Source organism: Aricia agestis, chromosome Z (assembly GCF_905147365.1).
Source record: "Aricia agestis chromosome Z, ilAriAges1.1, whole genome shotgun sequence".
NCBI classification, from domain to species: Eukaryota; Metazoa; Arthropoda; class Insecta; order Lepidoptera; family Lycaenidae; genus Aricia; species Aricia agestis.
The window spans coordinates 28,772,264-28,799,120 of record NC_056428.1 but is presented as its reverse complement, the minus strand read 5'-3'; the positions used below and the strand labels follow the sequence as shown (position 1 = coordinate 28,799,120).

The window sequence follows — 26,857 nt, the reverse complement described above, 5'->3', positions numbered from 1 at the left end:
TTTTTCGTTTTTGTATGGGGAAACTCTTTACGCCAGGGCGCTTGCCCATGCAAATCACAAAAAAGTTTCTAAGCAGACAGAAGCATAAAGGTCGTAGTTGACGGCGAATGCTCGGAAACTCAGTCTGTTGATGCTGGTGTCCCTCAGGGCTGTGTGCTATCGCCTACCTTATTCATAATGCATATCAATGACATGTTACAGACCAACGGCATTCATTGCTATGCGGATGATAGTACAGGTGATGCTGTATATACCGGCTTCCCCAATATTTCTCGGCTAAATGTCATTGAGAGTCGAAACGAACATGTGTCTAAAATTGAGAATTCATTGGAGAAAGTCTCTGAATAAGGTAGACGTAACTTAGTCCAATTCAACCCCGCCAAGATACAAGTCTGCGCGTTCACCGCTAAAAAGTCACCAATGGTCGTACATCCTCGTTTTGAGGGCACATCTTTAACCATCTCCCCTAGCATTTAAAGACTTGGCGTTAGCATATCGAGCAAAGTCCAGTTCCAATATCATTTAGAGGGTAAGGCCAAATTAGCCTCGAAGAAGCTTGGTGTTCTCAACAGAGCGAGACAGTACTTCAGTCCGGACCAACGCCTACACCTCTACAAGGCGCAGGATCATCATCCTACTCCTCCGATTTTCTTCTAATTAATTTCGTTGCGGGTCTCAAGACAGTTTTAGCATGTCCCTCGGGCTCCCTGAGATCATATCAAAGGGTTTTCGTGGTTGGATACCGCTGTCGATCCCGGGGGAGATACAGTGGTGGGAATGTATGGTGGGCCAAAGCCCGTTTAAAAAAAAGAAGCAGGTTCGGCCACATATGGAATTTTGTTCTCATCTCTGGACAGGAGCGCCAAAATACCAACTGCTCCCTCTAGATCGTATCCAACGAAGGACCGCTCGAATCGTTGACTGCCATAGTGCTTCAAACAGCTTGGACCCCTTGGAATTACGCCGAGATGTAGCTTCACTCTGCATCCATATCGGTTGTAATCGTAGCTCAGCTCCGATATTACTTAGAATAATTTTTATTACTAATATATGTTTCTCTAATGTAGTGCTACAAAATAGTAATGGTTTTATCCCTGGCTGCTGGAAAAAAAAATGACGCCACAGGCCCATTTAAAGTTACCCAATGCCCTTTGTTCAGATTGCAATTGGTATAATCAAGATTAAATTTAAAAAAAAAACTAGCATTCCAAATTGGATAGTTTGAAAACAGGACAAAATCTACATTTTAATTATTATGATATTATGTCCACTAAACCATACAAAATTGAAAATAATATGCACTAATTCAATTGGGAAATCATTTTAAAAATATGAATAGTGTTGTGTCAGGTTAAATAATTAATTATATATTATTATTATTTATCGATAAAAATTAAAAACAAACATTTATAAAATGTTATGAAAATATGTCGTATAACGACGCGACGTCGTTATACGACGTCGTGTCGTGGGAATTTACGACACGACATCGTGTCCCGGCGCGGCCCTTATAGTTAATAACATTTCAGTCATTGAATTAAGAGACCTAAGTATTATTAATTCAAAATATTATTATGTTATCCTACACATTTAATAAAGTTAATAAATAGTTAAAAAGAGTTCAATTTCAAAGGAGCTTCACTCAATAATACCTATCTTGGTCAATGGGGTAAACTTTTGAAGCAATGATATTATGGTATTAGAAAATTGTCACATGACTCATGAGTAAGTATATTTTTGAACGTTTAAAAATTTTGTTTTTATACCCATTTAGGCAGCTAGTACAATTTACTTTAGTAATAATTGTTTATGGTAGTAATTTATACTTTTACTGTGGTACGTAGGAATTTTACTTAATCCATATCAATGAGGTAAGGGCACCAAAAATTGCGAACATTTTCGTTACTTACTTGACAGAATGCTGACCATTCACAATAATATATTTTATTATATTAATTATTTCGTAAGCTTGCATTATTTTTCAGAGATTTATTTCGGCTGTGGTAATTTTTTGCTGTGGCGATTTGCTTGCGAATGTATAGAATTTTTTCTGGGAAATTAATTTGTTGAATAATTGGATAATTTCTTGGCAGTAAAATCATAAAATTTTTCAAAATTAAAAAAAAAAAATCAAGAAGCTAAGCGCTTAAATTGGTGTGTAAACGAAATAAAAATTTTGTATTCTACTTTATTTGTAGAAGAATTTGCTCCGAATTTTTTCTAAATGTCATCCGCACTAACTTCTACCAAGTGTTTACAAATCACGTAGATAGCACGTACGAGTAAACCCTCGAAAGATACAAAACGTACTTATTTCCAGCCCTTATTTCCAGTAAAATCTTGTAGTAAAAATATTATGATAACATAATTAAATGACCATAACTTTAGATATGAGGTACATAAAAATAACATTAAGCTCATTAAGAAAATGTCATAACACTCATAACTTTAGCTCCTTATTTCAATGCAGAAGTAGCCACTGAAACATCGATGTCGATAAATATTTTAGATCAGACTCGGTTAAATTAAATTATCGATAAAATAAGCTTTTAAGTACCACCAAATCCGTGTAGATAAATTACGTTAATAGGTTTACGATGTTTTTATGCTAATGCAAAGAAAAATTGATGTAAGACAAAATTAACATTCGTTGTTACGATTACCAACATTTCTGGTTGGTAAAAAATGCATTTTACGGTAACATTTGTTTCTAATTCTTGTGAGTAAAAAAAGCACAATATTTGGCGGACATAACGAGTGTTGTCACTTGTCAAGTGGAGCAATTAAGGTGGCGTTTTAACGTCACTCACTATCGAGCACACTCGCGCGTTCACACACCTGTCCTACGCACTAAATACATTATGCATCTGCCTTATGTTTGCTTGTTCGATGTCGGAGCAAATTCGACACATACAATCTTTACGATACTATCTTTATTTCAAGCATCCAATAAAGGTAGTATTTTCTAATAATTACAATAAATACAAACAATCATAATCATATTAATATGTTTATCTTTGTCGCTACTTCCAAATATTTTTATTTTTCGCAATTATATATTTTATTGGACGAAAATTCCCCCTAAATCGTATTATCAATAATAATTTTATAAACAATAATTAATGTCAAACATCGTAACTGAGTACCTTATCACTTATGACGTTTAGGGGTCAAGTCTCACCCCTGCGGCTTAACGCTCAACATATGGTGTAATTGTATAAACCTGCGAGCGGTGAAGGGGTGCTAGCCACGTCAATGTGTCAGAGTTATCAATTCAATTAGTCGACTATCGACAATTCGACGGCACATCATTATTCCACGAGTTCTGCACTTCAATATGTGAACTTCCCTTATCGAAGTAATCTTTATGAAATCCTTAATTTTAATAATTAGTATAATTGTAATTTTATAGATATTTTAATAACTCACTAAAGCAATAAAGTGTACAGTAAAAATGTAAAAATAGAAATATTCGGACTTGAATCAAATTTATGCTTTCATAAAATTTTATTTTATTTACGTAAGTTAATAAGATTTAATGATTTAATGTCCGTCAATTAAAATATTCTTATGGCATACTTGAAGAAGCATTGCCAAACTTATTTACATTGGGTTTAGGCAGTTGGAGAATGTTTTTTGGCATTTGGGCAATATTAAACGAACTTCCACAAGAGTCATATCTATTGAAAAAAATCTTTTTGCCCATTAAAATATGCTAGAAAAACCAGCATATTTTTTGCTAAGTAAATACTTTTATCTGTTCCAACCATTTCTGTTATGCTAGAAAAAGAGCAAGACACAACTAATAATGCTTTCAAGAAAGACAGAGATGGAGATATAGTGGATAACAATTATTAGGCAATTCATTAATTTGTTTACCTCCCGCGGTAATGAAACGATGCTCTTCCAAATAAAGGGTTGAGTTTCTAAAGTGATAGCAATCGCAATGTTGTTGAAAATGTTTTTTTTTTTTACAGATAATTACGATAACGTTACTGCTAAGATTTTAATATAACGTTACGATTACATAGCTGCTATAGGAGTTCATGCTCACCTCTCTCATTTACGTAGTTAAATCAAACGTTAAACGTTACTAGTATGTAACGAAGATAACTTTTACGAATTACGGGTTAAATTCAGATCGAAACAAGAGAAGGTAAAGCTATGCATTATAACAACACAAAATTTAAATATCTCTCAATTCGATGTGAACAGAGGCTTACTACTTGAAATATTATAATTAAATTCACTAATTCTGATTTGTGACTGACTATATTATTATGTGTTTTGTATGTGCTGAAGCGTTTTTTTATCGAACCTTACATAGGGTCCTAATTCTCACACATCATAATTCATATCTTAATTCTCTGAAATTGTCTAAAATTTCTCTAAAGATCTGAGAACTGACATCGATTACGACAATCGTACACTGAGTGCGTATGTTTTGGTTATTTCTCACCATGCAGGCGTTAAATCTAATTGGCACTCCCAGTTGCCAATTTAACGCCGTACTAATTTTTGTTTACGGTCACACAGTGAAACATGATAAAACTGGCATTCTGAAGGACCATCTACAAACCATATATTTTTTCAACACTTTTCCCCTTATGCCATATGCCATTTCAATACCGTACCTTTAAAGTTATTGTCACACTTGGTATGCCTCCATCTCATCCTCCTTAAGATATAAAATGAGGATGGACGCGGATGCCGGTGCGCTGTCAACCAGGATTGTTCCAGATTGTTCTGCGTGAAGCGCTGCGCGAGGTGCGGGAATGGTATCACGGCGAACGAGCTGGTAATGAGAGCGCGTGACATGGTGTACCATCTTACGTGCTTCACGTGCATCGCCTGCGGGACGCTGCTGTCCAAGGGCGACGTGTTCGGAATGAGGGACGGCATGGTGTACTGCAGGCCGCATTACGATAACGCGTGCTTAGATGAATACTGCGAGGATGATGTTTACAGGTCCGTACTTCTACTAATGATGAGCAAAACGAGATCAAGACAGAGTCAGAGACAGAGTCTTGCTTTTGGTTTTTCTAGTAAAGTCTTGGTATTGGTCACATCTGTCTCGCTCATGATTTTTCTAGTTTTAGTATCCTAAAACTAGAAAAACCAAGAGCGAGACAGACAGACAGCGAGACAGAGACCAAGGCTATCGCCTTGGTTTCGGTCTTGCTTTTTTTTGGTCAGAAGCAAGACCTAGACTAAGCTGCAAAATCAATTTTGCTCATCACTAACTCCTATATTGTTCTGATTGATTCCGTTGTGGGTCTAGGAGTAGCGTGTTACTAGGTCAGAGAACATATTTTAGGGTTTTTGGTTACAAAAATGTTGGATAGCCAATATCTTGAGCTCCCGTTAATACAACCCTCATCTGATTACAATCTGCCCTAGATTGTAGATAAGACAGTATAAAGTGGTTTCGGTGTTCATTACATAATTTGAAAATTATATTCATTAAAAGATAATAATCGTATGCATTTCTTGGATTTTGATATTACTGTCTATCTTAAATTTCAAAACGGAATTTACAGTTAAATTCTTTATTTTAGGTGCCAAGATTTACACAGCGAAGGAGACTCTCCGAATCAATACTACACTGGAAGCTCAAGCAAAGGACGGCCGAGGAAAAGGAAGGTGCCACAAGGGTCTCCTGATGACATGCAGGTCCAGACTATGAGGATGGCCAGCACAGCCTTAGGTGAGTTCAGATCCTTAGCTGGTCCTTTGACACCGTGCTTACGAGCATAGATGTGGAATCCGTTACACCAGATTGCTGAAAGATTCTGGGTAGTCTGACAGATTTTGAAAAGTATTGTATATTTTGAGAAGTGTTTATATTATGAGAAGTCTGGCAGATTTTTTAAGTTTGCCAGATTTTGGGCGGTCTGGCCAATCAAGTTGCATGAGAGGCAGATTCCATACCTATGGTCGTCGTAGTGTTGAGTGAAAATAGCCAACAGCGTCCAAGCTATGCCGCACTGCGAAGGTTTTTTCATAAAGCGATTTTTTATATTTCCCAATGTAATTAAAAACTGTCAACCCTCTTAATTATTTTCCTCGTCCAACTCGAAAGGCGCTTATAAAAATTCCCATTTACATTATCGCTTTGACTCACAAAGAAATGGCTCCAGTTTTTCCCTTTAGAGATTTTCTTGAAGATTTTGTAGGTCCACAAGTACTTATAAATAATGCTAAGGTATTTAGAATGATCCTTTGAGGTCGCTGTGTATTTTTTCATGTCTAATTTGTTTATTTTGTGAATAATTAAGTCATATAGGTTTATAATATTATTAATTAGGCAGGCAATTAATAATTATTTCTTTTGATACTGATTATACATTTTACTGACAATTTATTTGTTAGACGTATACTGAATCCCACCAAAAACATTTTCATGTAAAAATGTTGCCAAGATGAGAACATAATAATATTATAGTTCGTCGTGTCAAAAAGTAGTGAGATCTCATGTAGAGCCAAGTTTCTAACCTTACATACTCAGCCCTAAATCTAAAAACCTTAATTTTACACTAAAGCGCGGCAAAACATTTGATAATAATATTATAATGTGTCAGCTGCACGACGAGAATCTAAAAACTCTACACATTAGTTAAAATCGGTGGCCTGGCCATTTATCATTAGTTACGGTATATTATTAAGTTCAAAGCCCTGACGAATAACAAAATGGCCAAGTCACCGATTTTAACTAATGTGTAGAGTTTTTAGATTCTCGTCAACCGGCTGACACATTATAATATTATTATCAAATATTTTGCCGCGCTTTAGTGTAAAATTAAGGTTTTTAGATTTAGGGCTGAGTATGTAAGGTTAGAAACTTGGCTCTACATGAGATCTCACTACTTTTTGACACGACGAACTATAATATTATTATGTTCTCATCTTGGCAACATTTTTACATGAAAATGTTTTTTGGTGGGATTTCATTTCTTTTTGTAAGCTGGTTTACGTTGTTTTTTCTTTTAGTTCATTCTTTAGGGTTCCGTACCCATAGGGTAAAAACGGAAGCCTATTACTGAGACTTCGATGTCTGTCCGTCTGTCTGTCTCCAGGCTGTATCTCAAGAACCACTATAGCTAGACTTCTGAAATTTTCACAGACTGTGTATTTCTGGTGCCGCTATAACAACAAATACTAAAAATATAGTAAAATATATAAGGGGGCTCCCATACAACAAACGTGATTTTTTGGCCTTTTTTGCTCTATATCAATAATGGCAACAGGTAGGTACTTGACTTTTTCTCAAAGTCCTTAGTTATATGTCTACTTTAATATTTAATAATAATATTAAAATAAAGTAAAAAATTAAGCTCCCATACAAAAAACACAAAATTTTGCCTAATTTTGCTTTATAATGGTACGGATATAGGTTAAGTTGGTTTTGATATTTTTTTTGTTGTTTTAGTACTAATATAATGTTACATACCAAATTTCAGCTTTCTAAGACTTCAGGAAGTACCCTAACAGTTTTGATGATCGGTGAGTCAGTGACCAAATTGTGGGTTTTTGGACTCCTATAAAATCTAAAGTATAATAGCTACGATATTCAAACTTTGCGCATTTAATAACTATACCCATGTCACTTTATCTTAAAAATTTAAACTATCTGGCATTATTCAAACCAAAGTTACGAGGGTTCAAAAATACGACGAAACGTTTCGAGAAAAGGTAGGTAGTGCCCTTGCGCGCTTCGCTTGGTTCATCTTGGCGGGGGCACTCCCGTGCCCCCAGATAAGAATACTTTTTTTAAGTTTTCTCTGGAGTAAGTATTTTATTTTTTTAATTACTTAAATATCTTTACTTACATACAATTTTGTTTTCTTAAAGCACTATTGATATCTCTGGTAGCTTTGAGTCATGGTCATTTGAAATTCACAGAATCATCTGAAATACCATGCCGAGCAGACATTGAAATAGCGAAGTATTTTAGCCCCATATTTCAACAATCCCTTAAAATTTAGCAGAATCCTCAGAAGGGAAAGCACGAGGACGGGTTGCCCGCGTCCCAGATGTCAATTCATCCCGTAATCACGACTAATGAATAGGCGACGATCTCTTAAAACTGTTTTTATCTCTGTCCCGCCCGTCGTGGGCCCGTAAGTTAGAGCGGGAGGATTGTGGTCGGGTGCGTCGCGTCTGCCGGCAGGGTCGGTCGTCTGGATTATTCTTTATAGCGTCGAAATGCGAGGCACTCATTGAAGAGAATTCAGGTTGTGCGACTCCTCGACCCTATTAATCATGGCGCTAGACTGAATGGATCTCGGAACGACACTTCGTTAGTTTTTTCTTCAAACTGTTTAGTTTTTGACCGTCGATATATTATTCTAGATCCATCGCAACTACGATCTCCCCCCTACCATGAGCTCTTATAGCAGTATTACTTTATTTCGCACAAACGAAAATCATAGCTATGTTTATTTAAAATATAGAGATCATGTTTGTTTATGCGAAATTCAAAAGTAATATTAAAGTAATACTGCTGTAAGAGGCTGGCCGTAGAAAAATTATAAAATTAAAAAATGCACATGATTTTATTACCGTAGTTTTTTCTCAAGGTGCAACCACGATATGAGTTAACAAACATATTGTAATCAATAAAATTTCATAATTTTGTTACTCGGCTTATACATTGAAACTCAAACAATAATTATTATTAATTCCTATTTCCGACTAAGTATACAGAGAAGTAAAATATAAAAAAAAAATGTACGGGATTTATGTCATCACTAAGGGACATGGCACTTGCTATGCACTATGTCCTATACTTGTTTATTATAATTTCTCTGTCAAAACTATCGAATGCAATAAACTAAGTACCCTGTTCACTGTTGTATGAAAATCAAAGTACAAAATCCACGGTCTCACATAAAACGTTTACATACAATGCATCAGTAGTCCATTGTTTGTATCTAATTATACCACATCGAGTGGCATGTCTACAGTAGCATTGCTTGTTAACCGAGCGGTGAGCTTTCAACTTCAAACTCTATATTAAGTTTCTAACGTTACTCTCCACATTGAATATTTCATTGGAATATACGGTTCTAACTGTTGTGTACTGTGTATATATTTTATTATATGTGTACTTTGGGAACTACTTATTTTCTAGGTGAGTCAATTTATCAGAATTTATAAAATGCGATAAAATTTTCGTTATAATATTATTATGACGTGCGTCATATTATTTACTAATATGAGTATTGTTATACTCATAGTAGTAAATAATATACATAGCATTTTTATAGAAAATGGTGATTATTCTCTTAATTATTTGTTTTTTATTAGTTACTTTAGGTATACATCATGGAGTAAATATTTATATATTTAATTGATTATAATGTAGAGTACAGTAGAGTTTGCATGTTTTTATGTAATAAGGGGGCAAACGAGCAAACGGGTCACCTGATGGAAAGCAACTTCCGTCGCCCATGGACACTCGCAGCACCAGAAGAGCTGCAGGTGCGTTGCCGACCTTTTAAGAGGGAATAGGGTATTAGGGGAGGGTAGGGAAGGGAATAGGGGAGGGTAGGGAAGGAAATATGGGAGGGTAGGGAAGGGAAAAGGGTAGGGGGTTGGGCCTCCGGTAAACTCACTCACTCGGCGAAACACAGTGCAAGCGCTGTTTCACGCCGGTTTTCTGTGAGCCCGTGGTATTTCTCCGGTCGAGCCGGCCCATGCCCCATTCGTGCCGAAGCATGGCTTTCCCAAGTCATTTGCATATAAAAAGGAACTAATATAAAATCCTGGAAATGTTGAGCTAAAAATTTGGTGTGAAGTGGCGAGTTAGAGTGCTTTCACACTTTGCGATACGACGCTTTTACACGACAGCTACTTTTTTATACGAAACTAAGTTAAATATATAAGATTTGGGCGTGAAGAGGTAACAGACAGACAGACAGACACACTTTCGCATTTATAATATTAGTATGGAAGTATGGATTTTAAAATCAACTTCAGATATGTAGGTACCTACTGCTTTTGCTAAGTACTAACATACGGTTTTGCTCGATCGAGCAAAAACGTCGAGCGAAACCCGCGGTTCGGGCTGTCGTGCACAATAAGTTTTACTCTAAATTGATATAATATTAAATTCCATCGAGCCGGCTAGATGCGAGCCTTCGAGCTGTGAGTTTTGCGGTCTACACAGTAATTATTACTCGATTTGGAGTAAAACTATCGAGCAAAACCGCATGTGAGTACTTAGCATTAGATAGAAAAGTATTTATTGACATCTACAGAATAAAGTACTTTTATATCCAAGCCTGAATAACTTCGAGCAGAGAGTCACTAATTAATGAGATGATTGTTTACTTTGAGAATTATAATAATTTTTTTGTTAAAACATCCATGGATCATGGATGTTTTAACAAAAAAATTATTATAATACCTGCCTGGACTCAAAATATTCGCTACTGTATGTAACTAATCGATAAAGAACGAATAACTATTTTCCTCTTAGATATTCATATTACTCCGACTATGCACTCATTTATCTTTAAAACATTTCATAGTATGCTGTGTTAGCAATGTTAGCTGTAATTGCTGACAAGTATGTAACCAAAAGCAATCAAGCTTATTTGCTTACTTAATCAATTTCTATATTCTCTGATGGATACGGTTCAAGTCGGGTATTTTTCGGGAAGCTACAAAGTCCACTAGTTGTTGTATATACTATACTATTCGTAACTGGCTTTACTATCCTAAGTAGCACACCTCAGACGCCTTAAATCTATTTATGCTTTAGGAGTACTAATCATGGCTTTTTTATAGACATCATAGACATTGGCATTCTATACATGGTTTTGAATAAGAACTAAGTTTCTAATAGAAAAAAATATCTAGAGTTCCTTGTTTTAAAACCTTTATTAGTTCATTACACTGAGTTAAGAGCAAATTGATTTGTTATGGACTATATTTGCTCTGTTAAAATCGCTGCTGTAGTTAAGTTATTCTATAGACTTATTATCACAAATACTTTTTAAGAATTGAAATTATTTGTAGAGTAATTACTCTAAAAGTAATCAAAAAGGCTTTTAGATGGATTTGTTAGGCACTTTTTTAAGTCTATACTTAATAGAATCAATGACTAGATACTCAATAGTGTATACTCTAGTGAAAATCCAGTTTCCTCCTTCATTAGGGAACTTAGGCTTTAAATATTTTATTTTAAGAGTATTAAGTATATAAAGGACAGCGTTCTGCAAGCATGAAGAAAGCAGGAGATATTAAGAAGACAGGAGGCTTTCATCAAAAAGTGAAAAAGTATTAAAAAAAAACCGGCCAAGTGCATGTCCGGCCACGCGCAATATTATAGGGTTCCGTAGTACCGCAGTAGATGGGGGTAACCGGACTCTAACGATTTCTTCCACTTTAAAACTTCATATTTCACAAACGGATTCCTAAATAGGAAAACAGTCTGTGAATCAGCGTTGCCAGACGTCCTGATTTTGGCGGGACATGCCGATTTTTTCATCAAAATTAAATGTCCCGCGCGGGACAGACTGAGTCCCGCTTTTCGGGGTAAGCCTTCGGGCGGGGTAAGCGTACGTGCAGCGTGCAAAGAAAGGTGCGTGATGAAGATAAGAGTGTGGGAGGTAGAGGGGTGGATTTTCTTTGGCTACTTTAGCTATCTATTATCACGTAAACGTCATTTTACGTGACAATAGATAGCTAAAGTAACGCAAATAAAAAGATGAAACTTCAAAAAACTTTTGATTTTATACCTTTTTTTACTTTGTTCCGCTTTTCACTGAAGAATCCCGCTTTTTCACTCAAAAAGTTCTAAAGTCCCGACTTGGCAAAAAAAAATCTGGCAACGCTGCTGTGAATACTCATGATATTTAAAAAAACCCGTTGGATAGGTTTTTTTTTTAATATTATGGTGGGGTGGACGCGGAAAAAATAAATCACCCCCGCTTGATGTGTATGGGAGGCACTGTACATTTCTTTTTTAAAATTTTATGTGTCATTAAGATGTACATTCATGCCGAATTGCAGCTTTGTAGGCCTTATAGTCTCAGAGAAAAACCACGGACAGACAGACGTACAGACAGACGGACAGAGAGACAGACAGACGGACGGAGAGACCAAAACTATAAGGGATCCAACGATACCCCACACGGTGGGGTGATACTATGGTTCCTTGTTGACTACGGATCCCTACAAAGGTGCCGTTAGACAGTCACATCAACTTTCTTTGCCCTTAAAGTCATCAGTCATCACTTCAGCAACGAAACGACATATTTTCATCATAATATCAAGCTGCGGAGAAGAAGAATTGACACCGTCTCGAAAATCGGTTCTTGATGAAAACCATGATGAACTACAGACTGACAATGATAGTTGAAGTGACGATTCTGGCGATGAAGAGTTGCCTATAATTTGCTGTCTTTAAAAATACGTGTAATAAGCAAATGCCTAATAATTTTCTTACAGACAATAAAATGTTGCGAATATTTTTGACTATATGACAATAAGTAATATAAAACAGGAAGACCAGCAGAAATATTGGTTCTCTATGGTATTGCACTGAAAAATCACCAAAACCGCGAACAAAACATCTTCTTCTTATACCATTCTCATAATATACTTTGGTAGATAATTACTAGAAAAAATAGTTTACAAACATTTATTTCTTTAGATTACGGTAGGATGGTCTTAAAAACAATAATTATACTATTGAAAGATTAATTTTTGTGGTGAAAGTGCAAGTTGACTTGTGATGCTCTTAAAATTATCTTTAGCTCAATTTTAGGAGTAAATCTTCTAATCAAGACTTACTTATAGATAATTTAATCTAGAGACCATTTTTATTAATAGAATACGACGGTAATCGCCATTTCGGTAAGAATCTAAAAATTTAGTTACAATAAAATACGCGATTTATTTATTTGTAAACATAAAAATACTTAAATAAATGAATTTTTTATCAAAATACATTGTTTAGGTATTTATTTTAACAAAATATGTTAAAAATGTGCATCAATAATATATTTTATTAAAAAAATATCATTTAAATTTACGAATATAATAGGCCCATAAGTTTTTAAAACTATTTCATCGACTTTTACGATAAAATAAATTCGGCACGGAATTTGAGCCCTCCGTTCGCGCGAAACATAAAAAATATATTTACTTGTTTAATTTAATTTCGCCATTAAAGCTTATAATACTTTTAACTTAAAATACTTTTAACTACGGGGTGCCATTAGAAAATAGGAAATGCTTTTTAAAAGAAGTAACTCTTGTTGATGTTTTTATTTAGTTGATTTTGATTATTAGTGGTTTTAAAAATATTCACCATTAGAACATCAGTAGAGTAATTGTGTTATCTTAATGTTGGCTTCAAAACCTAATTCCTTTCTTATGTGCCTCTTATTATGTTCTTATAATAGTTTTGTAGATATTCCCTATAGATAAATATGAATTGCTCTTATCGTTATCTTATGATGAATTCTTATGCTGCTCTTGTCATTATAGTATAGATAGGTGCCCATTTTTCTCTCGGTATATAGGATATCTTCAGGATATATTCGGTGATTATTGACTCTTATGTAAGAATACCAAGTTTAATTCTATAAAATAACTAATAGTGCTTCACTAGATATACTTGTGCTGCTTGGGATCACGCCGACTATAAATCAATTTCTTGACTCTCTAATGCAGGGGTCACCAATTAGTTTCGCTCGGGGTCCATTTTAAGAAAAGAAATGACCTTCGCGGTCCGCACATTTTATAATAAAAAAAATATTTATGAAACAAAAGTAATTACGGAAATTACAAAGGTTTATTTTTTTATTTTACGGAAATTACAAATTTACCTAATATCAATGAGAAAAGTGACAATTTTGTTTGGAGTGAAATTGGTGCAAGCTATTGACATTAAATCCTGGTGATGTTCATCTACAGTCAAGACCGACATTTATTATTAACGAAGTTCACCTTCGAAAATGCTCGGTCCGCATACAATGGGTCGGCGGTCCGGATGCGGACCGCGGTCCGCCATTTGGTGACCCCTGCTCTAATGGCTCATTCAAGTATTTTTTTATATTTCGGGAAGCTACAAAGTCTGCTCACGTGTTGACACAATATTGGTACTCGAGTCGCGCGTGACATCGATAACGAGAACTAGCGCCCTTGAGCGTGCCACTCCGTGTCTTATCTCTGTGCATCGACTGTTCAGCCCACGGGGTGCAACGTAAGAGGTACCGCTATTTACAGCGAAGCCATGGTCGCTGCGGTGCGTTGCGTCACAAATGAAGACGTGAGTGAGACACGATAACAGTAAAAATGCAGATTTTTGCATAAATGGAGGCTTTAGGGGCAGAAAAATGATTTTTAATAAAAAAAAAAACTGCATTTTATGTGTAGCCAGATCACGGAGGTAAAATAGTTCCGTGAGCCAGATATACTAGCCAGGAGTAGATAAGTCACAAAGTTAGTTCAAATTATAAGGAAAAAAATGGCCGTAGTTATGTTCCAAAATGTTAGTAATCGTGTTTCTTACATTTACGTTTTGAAATGAGATTGAGGTAGAGACATTTATGTAGGTATATGCCCCCGCAGTACACTGTAGCGCACCGTAGTAGTTGTTACCTCACGGCCAAGCCACAACTATTTTGCAAAGCTGTAGATTTTTAATATGTGACGCCGCAACGCATTGTTGTGGTTTGGCCCTTCGAATGAGATTAAAGAGCGCAGTTTTGTGGCAATGAGTTGCGCATTCGAAGAAATTTCCATTCCTTTGCAATGGTTGTTTTTGTGATACGACACCGCAACGCAGTTTTGTGGCTGCATCTGCGGTACAGTGTTTTGTGATTTCATACAGTATAATAAAATGTACGCGAAATATCAGCGTCGACGCAGTGACGGCGCACCGCAAGTAGAGATGTGGCCTCGCAGCTTAGAAGCAGTAGTGCTTCGTGTAACAGTTTTTTATCCTTAGAGGACCTTTGATAACATCATCTTGAATCTAACAGAAACTCCGAGATAGAACATAGAAAATAGATAAGGTCGCTGTTAAGCATTTGCGTATTAACTATGTATTAACCCACAAAAAATGTTGTTGAGTTATGAATGCAGTCTTGTTCTAAAATCTAAATTATCTAGAGAACATGACTGCGTTCGTAACTTAAGAGGCCGGGTACCATCGAAATTCTCATACATACGTAATACCAAAATCATTTTCTCATACGAAAATATTTAACATGTTTGAGTAATTTTTCAGCTTAAAATAGTAATTACCTAGGTTCTTGCGTAAAAATTTACTACTAAATATTTCAATACTAAAAAATATTTAAATAAATAGTAAATTTACTACAAAACGTTAAAAAATATTTTTTAGTGTTTAAATATTTTGTAGTAAATTTTTACGCAGGAACCTAGGTAATTACTATTTTAAGCTGAAAAGTAACTCAAACATGTTAAATATTTTTGTATGAGAAAATGATTTTGGTATTACGTATGTATGAGAATTTCGATGGCACCCGAGCCGGGTGCCATCCGGGCTTAATACGTATTTTTTGTGGGAATCTGAATTAGGTTCTAGACATTTCAACAGGCGTAAATTTCAATGACTGGTAGTAAATTCGTAACGAGTTTAATTAAATTTTGTGCTTAAAGTTCGAGCCACAAAGCAAGTGTTACAATTTTAAAGAAAAACCTTACACCTAGTTGTATTATCTATTGCTCAACAAGAGATGTATAATTTGATAAGCGTCTGTCATTCAAAGAACCACGTCCATTAATTGTTTTTTAAGGTTATTAATTTTAATAGGTCTATAGCTTGCAATCAGTCTGTCGGTTCCGCGCCACGGCCCAAACATGCATAAGCTCTTTCAAATGGAAATTCGTCGGTAATTAATAAATTTTGGAATCTCAACTATTTTAATGCCTACTTTAGTCTTAATTAACTGTTTTCGAGCATCGATCATACTTCAGACACAGGATATAATATATTAGTAGTACCAACTTCAGGGTCAACTCACACTGGGGGCAGAGTCGAAGCGACGCGTCTCTACTGTTCTAATTATTAAGTACTTTCTCCTATGAAAAAATAGAATGCTTGGGCGAAAAACTACGGTGGAATCATACTTCCGGGGACTCATACTTAATCTGTAGCACTAAATGATTACTTAACTTTAATATAATGTATACTTTAATTGATTTTTTAAGTTTATGCCAAAATCTCCATTTATTAAATATACTAATAATTACATGTCTATATTAAAGTAAGAGTTTTTCCTCACAATGGGATTTACTAAGATTCTCGTATCGTATTTCGAGAATGCCGATTTATTATTAGTAGTATTAGTTTCGATTATAACAGAATCGAGACCGTGTTGTTTAGTAAAGCTAAAGAGCTTCCGTCATAAGTTTTCATCGGAAAACCTGAACGTTCAGGTATTTCTTTACAGGTTATTACAGGCTACAAAACGCAATCACTTTAATTTATACTTTTTCTACAGACAAACCCTTAATCCCAAAAAGAATGTTGTTCAAGACTTACTACAGGTTTCTGTTATTTAAAGTGCATTTTTATTCGTATAAGAACCTCTTTACAACTCTCAATTAGTGTTCTGTATGAACAATGAAATATTTTTATGTCATTGTTAAATACGCATTTTCAATTAAATACAATTAATTATTATTACCTGTTCGCATGAAATTAAGTCGTGAATCAATTTAAAGTAAACTACATAATAATAGGTATTAATATGTATGACTTAACTGTGTTATTATTTATTAATTAAATAAAATAATGTGATAGTAAGTAGTTTTATTAACTTTGAATATTATTGGGTAATTAATTATCTATCTACCGTATGTTTGCTTACTATTTTAATTTTTAACGCATATAGGTTACTAGATATACCTACAGTAGTAGTAATTGGTTTATTGAAAGACAGACATACATTTATATTCATAATAATGTTAATATCTGCAATCGAACCGAACTCAAAAACAATAAATTTCGAGGAAACACCAGCAAGGAACCTTTAATAACTGGAGGGAAAGACGTGATAAACAATAATCAGTACCATTTAAGTATAATTTGACATGTTAAATGATATTAAACGCCTAATCTCCGATAAGGGATCTAATAGCATTCCGAAATTGATTGTATTATAAACAAAAGAAACCGTTTTAACTCATAGATGAAAAAAAAGTTACCTAAATGGTAAAAATTGCACCTGCTCAAAAAAACCTAATAGCCCAAAATGTTATCAGACCTATAACTTAACCGGCTGATTTATTTAACAATATTTGATTAGAATTGGATTCATTTATCCTGAGCATTATTTTGAAGTTCACGGAGAGGTAACTTATAGTTAGCTTTAGTTGAGAATACCGACTTGTATAAACGGGATGGTTTGAACAAAGAACGAATCTGCAATAATTATGTTGCTTTAAGATTTTAGAGTCGGGGCGATGGGTACCTTATTACAAGCTTCCCCTTCCTCCTCGCATCCCATTCCTCATCAGGGTGAAGCCAAACGTGCGTAATTTGTGAGTTGTGAGTCGCAGAATTTCGGTCGCGTAAATATTTCTTCATACAAACCATGACTCACAAAATTACGCTGGTGTGTATCAAACAGGACTTTTGTATGAAACTGAATGCAGCAGAATTTCTGCCAGCCGAAATTCTGCGACTCACAACTCACAAATTACGCTCGTTTGGCCTCACCCTAAGGTTCTTGGAGAGAAAATTTTAAGCTTCAAATACATGAAAACTTTTATTAAGTTTGATTCCGTAGTATTTGTTACCTCCAAGCTACCAAAATCTTTAGTATGTTATTAAAAAAAAAGCAGTCAACACTACTTCGTAGTTCGTACATTGTTATTTTAGATCACCCAGGCGACAAAACACTTAATTAAAAACTCCTAAGTTATAAAGCCTTAAATTTAGAGCGTGCTGTTATCGGGGCCCGACTTATTTATTACTTCATTCATAACGGCTGTATTAGACAGATGCTGTGGACAGATAAGACATTCCTGCCGGCAGCGAAGGGCCTGCCACATGTCGGAAGCCTTTGAGGGCCAAATTATCTTTGAAGTTGTCTAAATATGCGAAATTATCGAGTTTTTGGGTCTACTAATGATCTGCGTTGAACCCCAAAACGTGAGCTGTAATATCCTTTATATCATATATGAATAGAATAGACTTTAGGTGCTGATAAAAAGCAAGATGTTAATATTATTTTATAATTAATATTTTGTTTACGATTTCAACATGATACATTTTATTCATTGTTGAAAATAAACATGTTAATTATAACTTTCATAACAAAAAAGTGATGTGAAATGAATCTGAAAATTCGAAATCGGATGAAACAATTGCAAATTGGTATCGTGTGCCATTCATTCGTTTAATTAAAAAATCAGATATAAACTTTTCTGTTCTTGATGGATAGGTATACTTTATCATTTTTCGATTTCTTAAATTTCAAAAATAACTCGAACGTCTGTTTTGACTTTTGAGATAAGTAAATTCCCGTAAAGGTGCTTCCTCACTGCGAGCATTCACGTGTAATGTAACATTCGACTTTGAGCATTTCAGAGCTAGTTGATGTTACAAGTTTTTTTAAGGTATTACACACTGTATCATTACAAGGTGCGCATTGTAATGATCGGCTCTCCTCCCTCACTGATGTAATGCTCGACTTTGTAAGGTTATATTACAAGCGAATGCTCCGGATGAGGGAGCACCTTAAGCCTCAGAGATAAAAAAAATCAGATATGGTAAAAATGTGGCATAGAGATAATAATTTACTCTAGGTATAAGAGAAAAATGCTAAGAAAAAATTAGAAAATCCAGGTATAACTGTCGAGATAATGATACCTTCAAAGATAGACATTTCTCAAAGTATCATAGACAACAGAAAACAGATACCTTGAAGTCCTAGCAACTTTTTTCTGTTTTCTATTATATCGTAATTAAAATGATTAGAGGAAAACACAGACGGAACTGCGTCTAACTTTTTGCTTGTTTCATCTAATGAGACTCACGATCTTCAGGCTTCCACAATCGTCTTTTATTCCAATTATTTAATTCATTAAATAGAAATCATTAATTGTGATTCTATACGTTTGTAAAATAATTCGATAACTAATGACGTCTAATTTATTATTTTTAATCAAGTTAAGTTTTTATTTAATGTTTATGGAGGGCGTTTAGAATTGTAATGCTTCCGTAAGACCCCCACTGTTTGGGTTGTTTAATGTTTTGGTAAAACTGTTTCCGCCGTTTATGTTATTTCTTAAATTATTACTCGTTATAGTTTATATTTCTGATGATATGCGATACTACGTAGCCTTCTGCTTAATATTAAAGTAATTAATAAGTTAAAAGGTCACATTTATATACTTAAAGAAAAAATCTAGAAAAATGACGTAGATTTGTTTAGTTCTCTGCCGATCTTTTTGTCATCCAAAAAATGAAGAATGCTTCCAATTTTTAAGGTTTGGCCCATAAAGAAAACCGCTAGGTATATTAACTTTATGGTTTGGCCTAAAAACTAAACTAGCTATTAAGCATTCTAGTGAAATTTTTGCCAACTAATTATTGCATCTCATCTCGAACAAAGACGAAAGCGTTTTGCGTCGCCTTTTTTGATCTTCAAAGAGTTTCGTCACGTTCGTCACATTTAACTGTCAGTAAAAGTCACGACTCACGGTACATCGAAATGTACGAAAGCTACGCGATAGCAACCTCTATTTGCGTTTCTAGTTGAATAATCTAAAAATTAGGTGCAAAAACTGTAGCCACATCCGAGTGAGCGTCGAGAGGAAATGGTAAGATCTTGCCGAACTGATTGCGATGTTCCGCCTGCGGTTGACGTAAAAACTAATTCGATGATATCTGGTGATATTTTTAGGATTATACTCTGCCTATGTTACGGCTGTCTCGATACGCTTGCGTATGCGTAACTGCGAATTTAACATTGTTTATGCCGCCTTTACGAACTGCAGTGTCATTGTAACAATCAAATTTATTGTGTGCTACCGCAAAGTTTTTAGGTCGTGGAATTTAAAATGGTTTGTTTCAGAGATTCTTCACCGGGGTGATCTATCTTCTTCAATGGAGTCTCTGGCCTATGACTCTTCTGTGGCGTCTCCTGGCAGCGTGTCTTCTCACACTCAGCGCACCAAGAGAATGAGGACCAGCTTCAAGCACCATCAGCTGAGGACCATGAAGTCCTACTTCGCCATCAACCAAAATCCAGATGCAAAAGACCTTAAGCAACTGGCACAGAAGACGGGTCTTTCGAAACGGGTGTTGCAGGTTCGTTATACATCTTTTTATATATTCTGTAATTTGGTTCATTTTTTTTTAGTGGTCTAGATTTTTCAAGCTTTTCATCAAGCCCTCTATAACTATCGAATTTCGTTGTCAGGAATTACGGATGTTAATTATCTAGGCAGGTTTAGACAGCAGTTTAACAAGCCAAACAGAAAGTTTCAAATTAAACGGTTTGCAAGTTAGACAATCAAAGCAGACGAAGCAGCTTAGTAAAAACAGCTGCTTTTTACTGAGCTGTTTCTGCATTGCAAGCTGATTTAGGCTTACCTAAAATTTACAAATATTTAGAAGTTACTAAAACAAGTTACCTTCTTAGGTTTGGTTCCAAAACGCTCGAGCAAAATGGCGACGCAACATAATGCGACAGGAGTCAGGACAGCACGGACCACTCACGCCGAACGGAAACCACACCACCAACGGTAGCCTGGTGCCTGGTGGTCCACCTCCCAGCGTGGGACCCTCTATCATGATGTCAGACACGCTCCAGCCGATAGAGGATCTGAGGGTCCACACCCCCCATCCAATGACCTTCAACGAAATGTACTGACAAACGGACGAAGTAGAATTGCAGGAGATTTAATTTTCTCTTTCTCTTGCGCCAATCGAGAGTTATAATATTATATCTATGTCTTTCTTTGTACCTTTGTATGAAAGGAATGGTATGACACTTTTACAGCAGTAACGGACAGGCGTATTATTTTTGTTAATGATTTAGTTAGTATATTTGTTTTAAACAATTATTCTGATCTCTAGCGACTTAAGGGACTGTCCGCACTGCGAATTTTAACCGCGAGGGTTTTATTCGCGCGAATTTATTCATATATTTTTTCTCATCTGCAGTGCGGATACTCTCATAAGATTCAATGTGTTACAAAAACGCAAAAAAAATTTACGCGGTTAAAATTTGCAGTGCGAACAGGCATTAAAAGTTGTAACAAATAAAATTAAGTTAAGTACTTATAAAAAATTTGTACCAGTCAGAATTTCGTGGTCAATATGTCCCTAGGGGCCTGTCCGCACTGCGAATTTAAACAGCGCGATATTGAGGTTATAACTTAATTGTTAGAATTTTCAGGAGAAATTTATTTTCTTCTTTTTAGAGTAATCATTTAAATTAATAAAAGCTTTTTTTTAAGTTTTTTGCTTATAATTTATAATCTTTAGAGAGAATCTGCACTGATGATGAAAAAATTAAATGAATAAATTCGCGAGGCGCATGTTGTTCTTCAATACATTCCATAAAATAAGTTATTTTTGTTCCTTTTAATAATTTTATTTTATATTATTTATATTACGTTTTGTAAATATTATATTATTAAATGTTAAATATTAATTACTATTTCATTAATTACCATTTAAACTTGTTAGCATTAGGAGTTGCATACTGAATTAAAATACTATCCTAAGGCCTAAGCAGAACATAGTTATAGCAATAGGATCTAAATTAGGTTCAGTTACCATTAAATATCGTAAGAAAGCCATGTTGTTACAGTTTTAGATTAGAAATAGAGTGATAGACCCCTTAATTCCTGTAATAATGTATGTAAATACAGTGATACTAGTCAAGCATAACATACAAATAATAGTATTTTAAAAAGATAAAACTGACTTCAAAATTGTACGTAATTGTTAGGTCACAATAAAATATTTTAATGGCATCTACCTTTTTAAGTATTGTCGAAATAAATTTTATTGTATAAATAAGGTGAAGTTCAGACGTAGACAAATCTTGGAATAATTCGACTCAATGTTATGAATATACAGTGTGTTTGTGTCAACACCGTTATCCTTGAAACCATCAAATGAGACCGTTCAAATGAACAACTTTTTCTATGAAAACAGTGCTGGGAACTCAAAAAAAAAAATGCCGTCTTCATACCCATACGGATGCCCGGATCGGCAATTTGTATGGGTATGAAGACGCATTTTTTTGAGTTCCATTGTTCTCATAGAAAAAGTTGTTCATATCGTACGTAATAAATCTGCGTGTATCGTCCAATGGTATCGTCTCATAGCACGAAGCTTCGGCTTCGTGACGATAAACGCATCTGCGGCCGCGGCATTAAAGTAATACAATCTACAATACAATTGCAATAGTATTAACTTTTATGTAGATGAAGATATAATATAATAAATGTTCTATGACACTAATTCTCGTTCATCGAATCTAACCTAACATTTGAAAAACAGGAATTGGGCTCCAGCCTCATATTTTTTATGCTTCGAATGATGAATGATCGCAGGCTCTCGGACATGTGAGTGACACAGCCTGCGCTCGAAGTCGAACTTCGAAGTGTCAATCGAAACATGGAAATACTATGTCCCCAGTAAATAAAATTGCACACATTGCAATAGATAAACTATTTAGAAGGTAAGCACATTGTAAATAAGTAGAGTAGATGTTATTTATTATTATTATTATTATTATTAAGTATCTGTACTTGTAAAAATATAATGCGTATTAAATTAATTAAACTTAATAGGTTAGGCCTTAAAATGCAACAACGAGATCCACATTTGTATTTTATATTAATTATCTTTTTTTCTGATAGCACTTGTTTTGATTAAGATGCAGTCGATGGAAATTCCATCGATCAAATAGCTGTTATGTCAAACCCAGCCGACATAATACCCACACCCAAACAAATAACGCAGGTCCAACATCTGATTAATACATTTATCTATAGGGACTTTTAATTCCCAGGCGAGATTTATTTGCGGCGGTGGCCGATTCGAACGCGGCGTTTGGCGGCTACACCGCGAGAATCGAGATCACAAGCAAAATATGTAATACCTATAATGTACGTAACGATTTAAAATTTTAGCCGCTAAGCCGCGCGTTCGGGCGGTCGCACATAAATCGAGCCTCATTCCCGAGTTTTGGCACAAAATATATATTAGTTGTACCAAGTTTTGGTCAAAATGGTATAAAACACCCGTATGTTATTATCTGTTAGGGTTAAGCCAAACGAGCGTAGGTAATTTGTGAGTTGTGAGTCGCTGAATTTCGGTCGCGTAAATATCTTTTCATACAAATCTTGACTCACAAAATTACGCTCGTGTGAATCAAACAGGACTTTTGTATGAAACTGAATGCAGCAGAATTTCTGCCAGCCGAAATTCTGCGACTCTCAAATCACAACTCACAAATTACGCTCGTTTGGCTTCACCCTTAAAGACGCCAGACGTAAATTATAGGCTCTCATTAAGAACTAACTAAGAACATTATAACAATGTGAGTAGACATACGAACTATCTTTAGTAACATAATATTTATACATAAAACAAATTAATATATTGATATTACAATATTCTGTAGTATTATTTGTCCTCCCCCGGTATTTTAACCGACTTAAAAAAATGAGGTTATCAATTCGAGGCGTATGTATGTGATATTTCCAGAACTGCCCAATTTTCGTATATTATATTATTCATTATCAGCGTCTGAACAAATGTGCCAAATTTCAAAAGTGTATGTATGTATGTATGTTTTTATGTTTGTGTTCGCATATCTCTGGAACTAGCATTCCGATTTCAGTAATTCTTTTTTTGTTGTACTAGGTATTGTTCAACTTAGAGAATAGTGTAAGTTTAATCAAAATCGGTTCAGTAGTTTTGGAGATACAGACCTTTAAATCTCAATTTTGAAGTCGGTTATATCTTTTTAAAATACAATTATTTCTTTCAAGTATGTTTTTTCCAGTTCCTGATAATAAATTAAATGATAAATTAAATTGAACTTTGTAATGATAAGAGATGTCGTCGTCGTCTTAGTGTATCTGACCTTTAAATTTGAAAGGTATATTAATCTACCTTTACCATTAGTTTTCACAAAATGTATTGCTACTTGTTCAGATGTTTTCTATCCCTGAGTCCACACCACACAAACATGCAATAAGTTCACTTACAATACGAAATTAAGGACAATTTCATCCGAACCTAAATAAAAATAAAATCGGTTTTCACCTAGTCTTGGCGACGGCTCAACCACTGCCCTAAGGGCATACACGACGTATTTTTTGCGCACTGACGACGCGCGTTTCTGATGCGCTCGTCTTAAGAGCGTTTTCATTGCGTTTTGGCAGGTAAAAAAAACGTGTCGGCTTCCTTCCGTTTGCTGACGGTTCAATTTGCGTTTGTATAAGAGCGTACAAAACGTTGTGTGGAAGGGCTCTAAAAAGCTAAAGCAACCTTCTACCCCATGCAAAGACGCAATATATAATCTAACGGTGGTATGAATAAAAAAATCTTAGTGAACGTTTTAACAGCTTTCTAACTAAAATGTTCACTAAAGTTAAAAACCGTCTTATAACACTCCATATGAATAAACGCTTGCTAAGCCTTCGCTAAGTAAAATACCTTTAGATGACGTTTTATAAGAATTTTCTTTGGTAATGTTGGCAGTGTGTCAATTTATTGTATTCCACAGATTAAAAATTGTATTCAATGTGTCAAAAATAAAGAGTAAAGAAAAAATAAATGTACTTTATGGATTTTATAAATCATAGAGCAAAGTAGACTTTGACATTGGCAACTCACTAAGGCCGCCATAATAAAAGAAGAAGAAGAATAATGAAAAGAAGGAGAAGATAACTAAAAATACTATTTTATTCTGTTTTACTTTTGAGGCCTACAATTAGTGCATTTAACACAATGTATCTAAGGGTCTATACAGACGGACCGCATTTCAACTGCAATCCAACCGCAAATTGCAGTTCAAGTGCAGTTTGAATGCAGTTGACACGACTGCAATAGAACTGCAAACCAAACGCGCAGTTGGATTGCAGTTCATTTGCAGTTGGCGTGCAGTCGTGTGAACTGCATACCGACTGCATCCAAACTGCACTGCTGGAGAGTGGACCGTGCGGGCGGGTAGGATGGTGCAGTTTAGATGCAGTCAGTATGCAGTTCACACGACTGCACGCCAACTGTAAGTCTGCAACTGAACTGCAATCCAACTGCGCGTTTGGTTTGCAGTTCTATTGTAAGGTCTACACAGATGGACCGCATTTCAACTGCAATCCAACCGCAAATTGCAGTTCAAGTGCAGTTTGAATGCAGTTGACACGACTGCAATACGACTGCAATAGAACTGCAAACTAAACGCGCAGTCGGATTGCAGTTCAGTTGCAGTTGGCGTGCAGTCGTGTAAACTGTATGGTTTGCAGTTCTATTGCAGTCGAATTGCAATCGTGTCAACTGCATTCAAACTGCACTTGAACTGCAATTTGCGGTTGGATTGCAGTTGAAACGCGATCCGTCTGTGTAGACCCGTAATCGTGTCAACTGGATTTAAACTGCACTTGAACTGCAATTTGCGGTTGGATTGCAGTTGAAATGCGGTCCGTCTGTAGAGACCCTTACTGATTCTTGAAATTGCAATAATGTCAGAAATCGCGATAATACTCGATATTGCGTCCATTTTCAGTCTCTTAAAATGGTCTTAAAGTAGGTCCGAGGCTTCACTAAAGTTTGCGAACTCCTATTTGACGTTTCGCGCCTAAACAACTGTTAGCAAACGTTTATTCATATCGATTATGCTTAAAATGTTCTTAAAATAGGTTTAAAACAGGCGCGCTATTTTTTGACAGCTGTCACCTTAAAAAGGTGTTAGAGCACTGTTAGAGAACCTTTATTCATATTAAATTTTACAACAGGCTTATAAAGCTGTTGTAAACCTTCGCTAAGTTTTTATTCATACGACCGTAAGGCTCTAATATATACTATAATCTAAGTACTCAACATTTTTTATACGGGCCACAACCACGTTTGAGTTTGTTAGTGTCGCGGGCCGCAACCAAAACATTTTAGGATTAAAACAGACGTTCCTTAAACTTTGCGATTAGCGTGCAACATTTTTCGCGACTTTCACGACTACTTTGCTTTATTTTGCCTGTGGACGTGAATTTTAAAATGCTCTTCACGCAGGCCACTGATAACTGCCGCATGTGGCCCGCGGGTCGCAGGTTGAGTATAGCTGGTCTAAGAAAAGCAAACAATATTTATTTTTCAATAATATTGCTTCTGATTTGATCATAATATCCCTTGGGAGTTGCGAAATCGTTGGGGACCTTATTAAAATATCTGAACAGAGATATCTAACTAGACGAGCCTTGTTAAAATATCTCGGCTGGATTTATTACGAAATGTCAATATTTTAATGAATTCTTTAGCTACTGTGGACCTTTGATGGAACGATTTCATCTTAAAAATTTTACGTTGGGTTTTCGGTTGTTCGAAAATAGAATAGGTTCTAGGCATCTACTAATGTTAGAGCATTTTCCAGCCTTTTTACTATCTTCCAAAAAAGGAAGTTCTATGTTCGCCTGTGGAAATATTATATTAAGCCATTGCATAGCTTTTATCGCGGCGACTGAATCAAGAAATTCCGTAACGCAAATAAATCTAACACTCCGATCAGCACAGCGGTGCGGCGTTGTCGTGCATCGTCTAACGTCGATTCAGTTTGGCAGATTTCGGCACGGTGTTTGTGTGCGCGCTTGTGTCTTGTAAGCGAAAGAAAAAAATACT

General features: G+C 35.4%; 1 protein-coding gene across 2 annotated transcripts in view; it reads left to right on the top strand.

Moving 5' to 3' along the window:
• Positions 1 to 26,857, top strand: part of LOC121739197 (LIM/homeobox protein Lhx9-like) — a 52,779-nt gene that overhangs the window by 16,156 nt on the left and 9,766 nt on the right. Inside the window, exons 4-7 of one of the 2 annotated variants that reach the window (XR_006037410.1) lie at positions 4,741 to 4,968; positions 5,559 to 5,707; positions 20,073 to 20,308; positions 20,643 to 21,044. Coding sequence is in view for 1 of the 2 variants with exons in the window: in XM_042131547.1 (XP_041987481.1) it covers positions 4,741 to 4,968; positions 5,559 to 5,707; positions 20,073 to 20,308; positions 20,643 to 20,873 (844 nt within the window). In the remaining variant the exon portion in view is untranslated. Of the gene's footprint in view, positions 1 to 4,740; positions 4,969 to 5,558; positions 5,708 to 20,072; positions 20,309 to 20,642; positions 21,386 to 26,857 lie in introns of those variants that run through there. The other variant, XM_042131547.1, reaches the window with a different exon arrangement.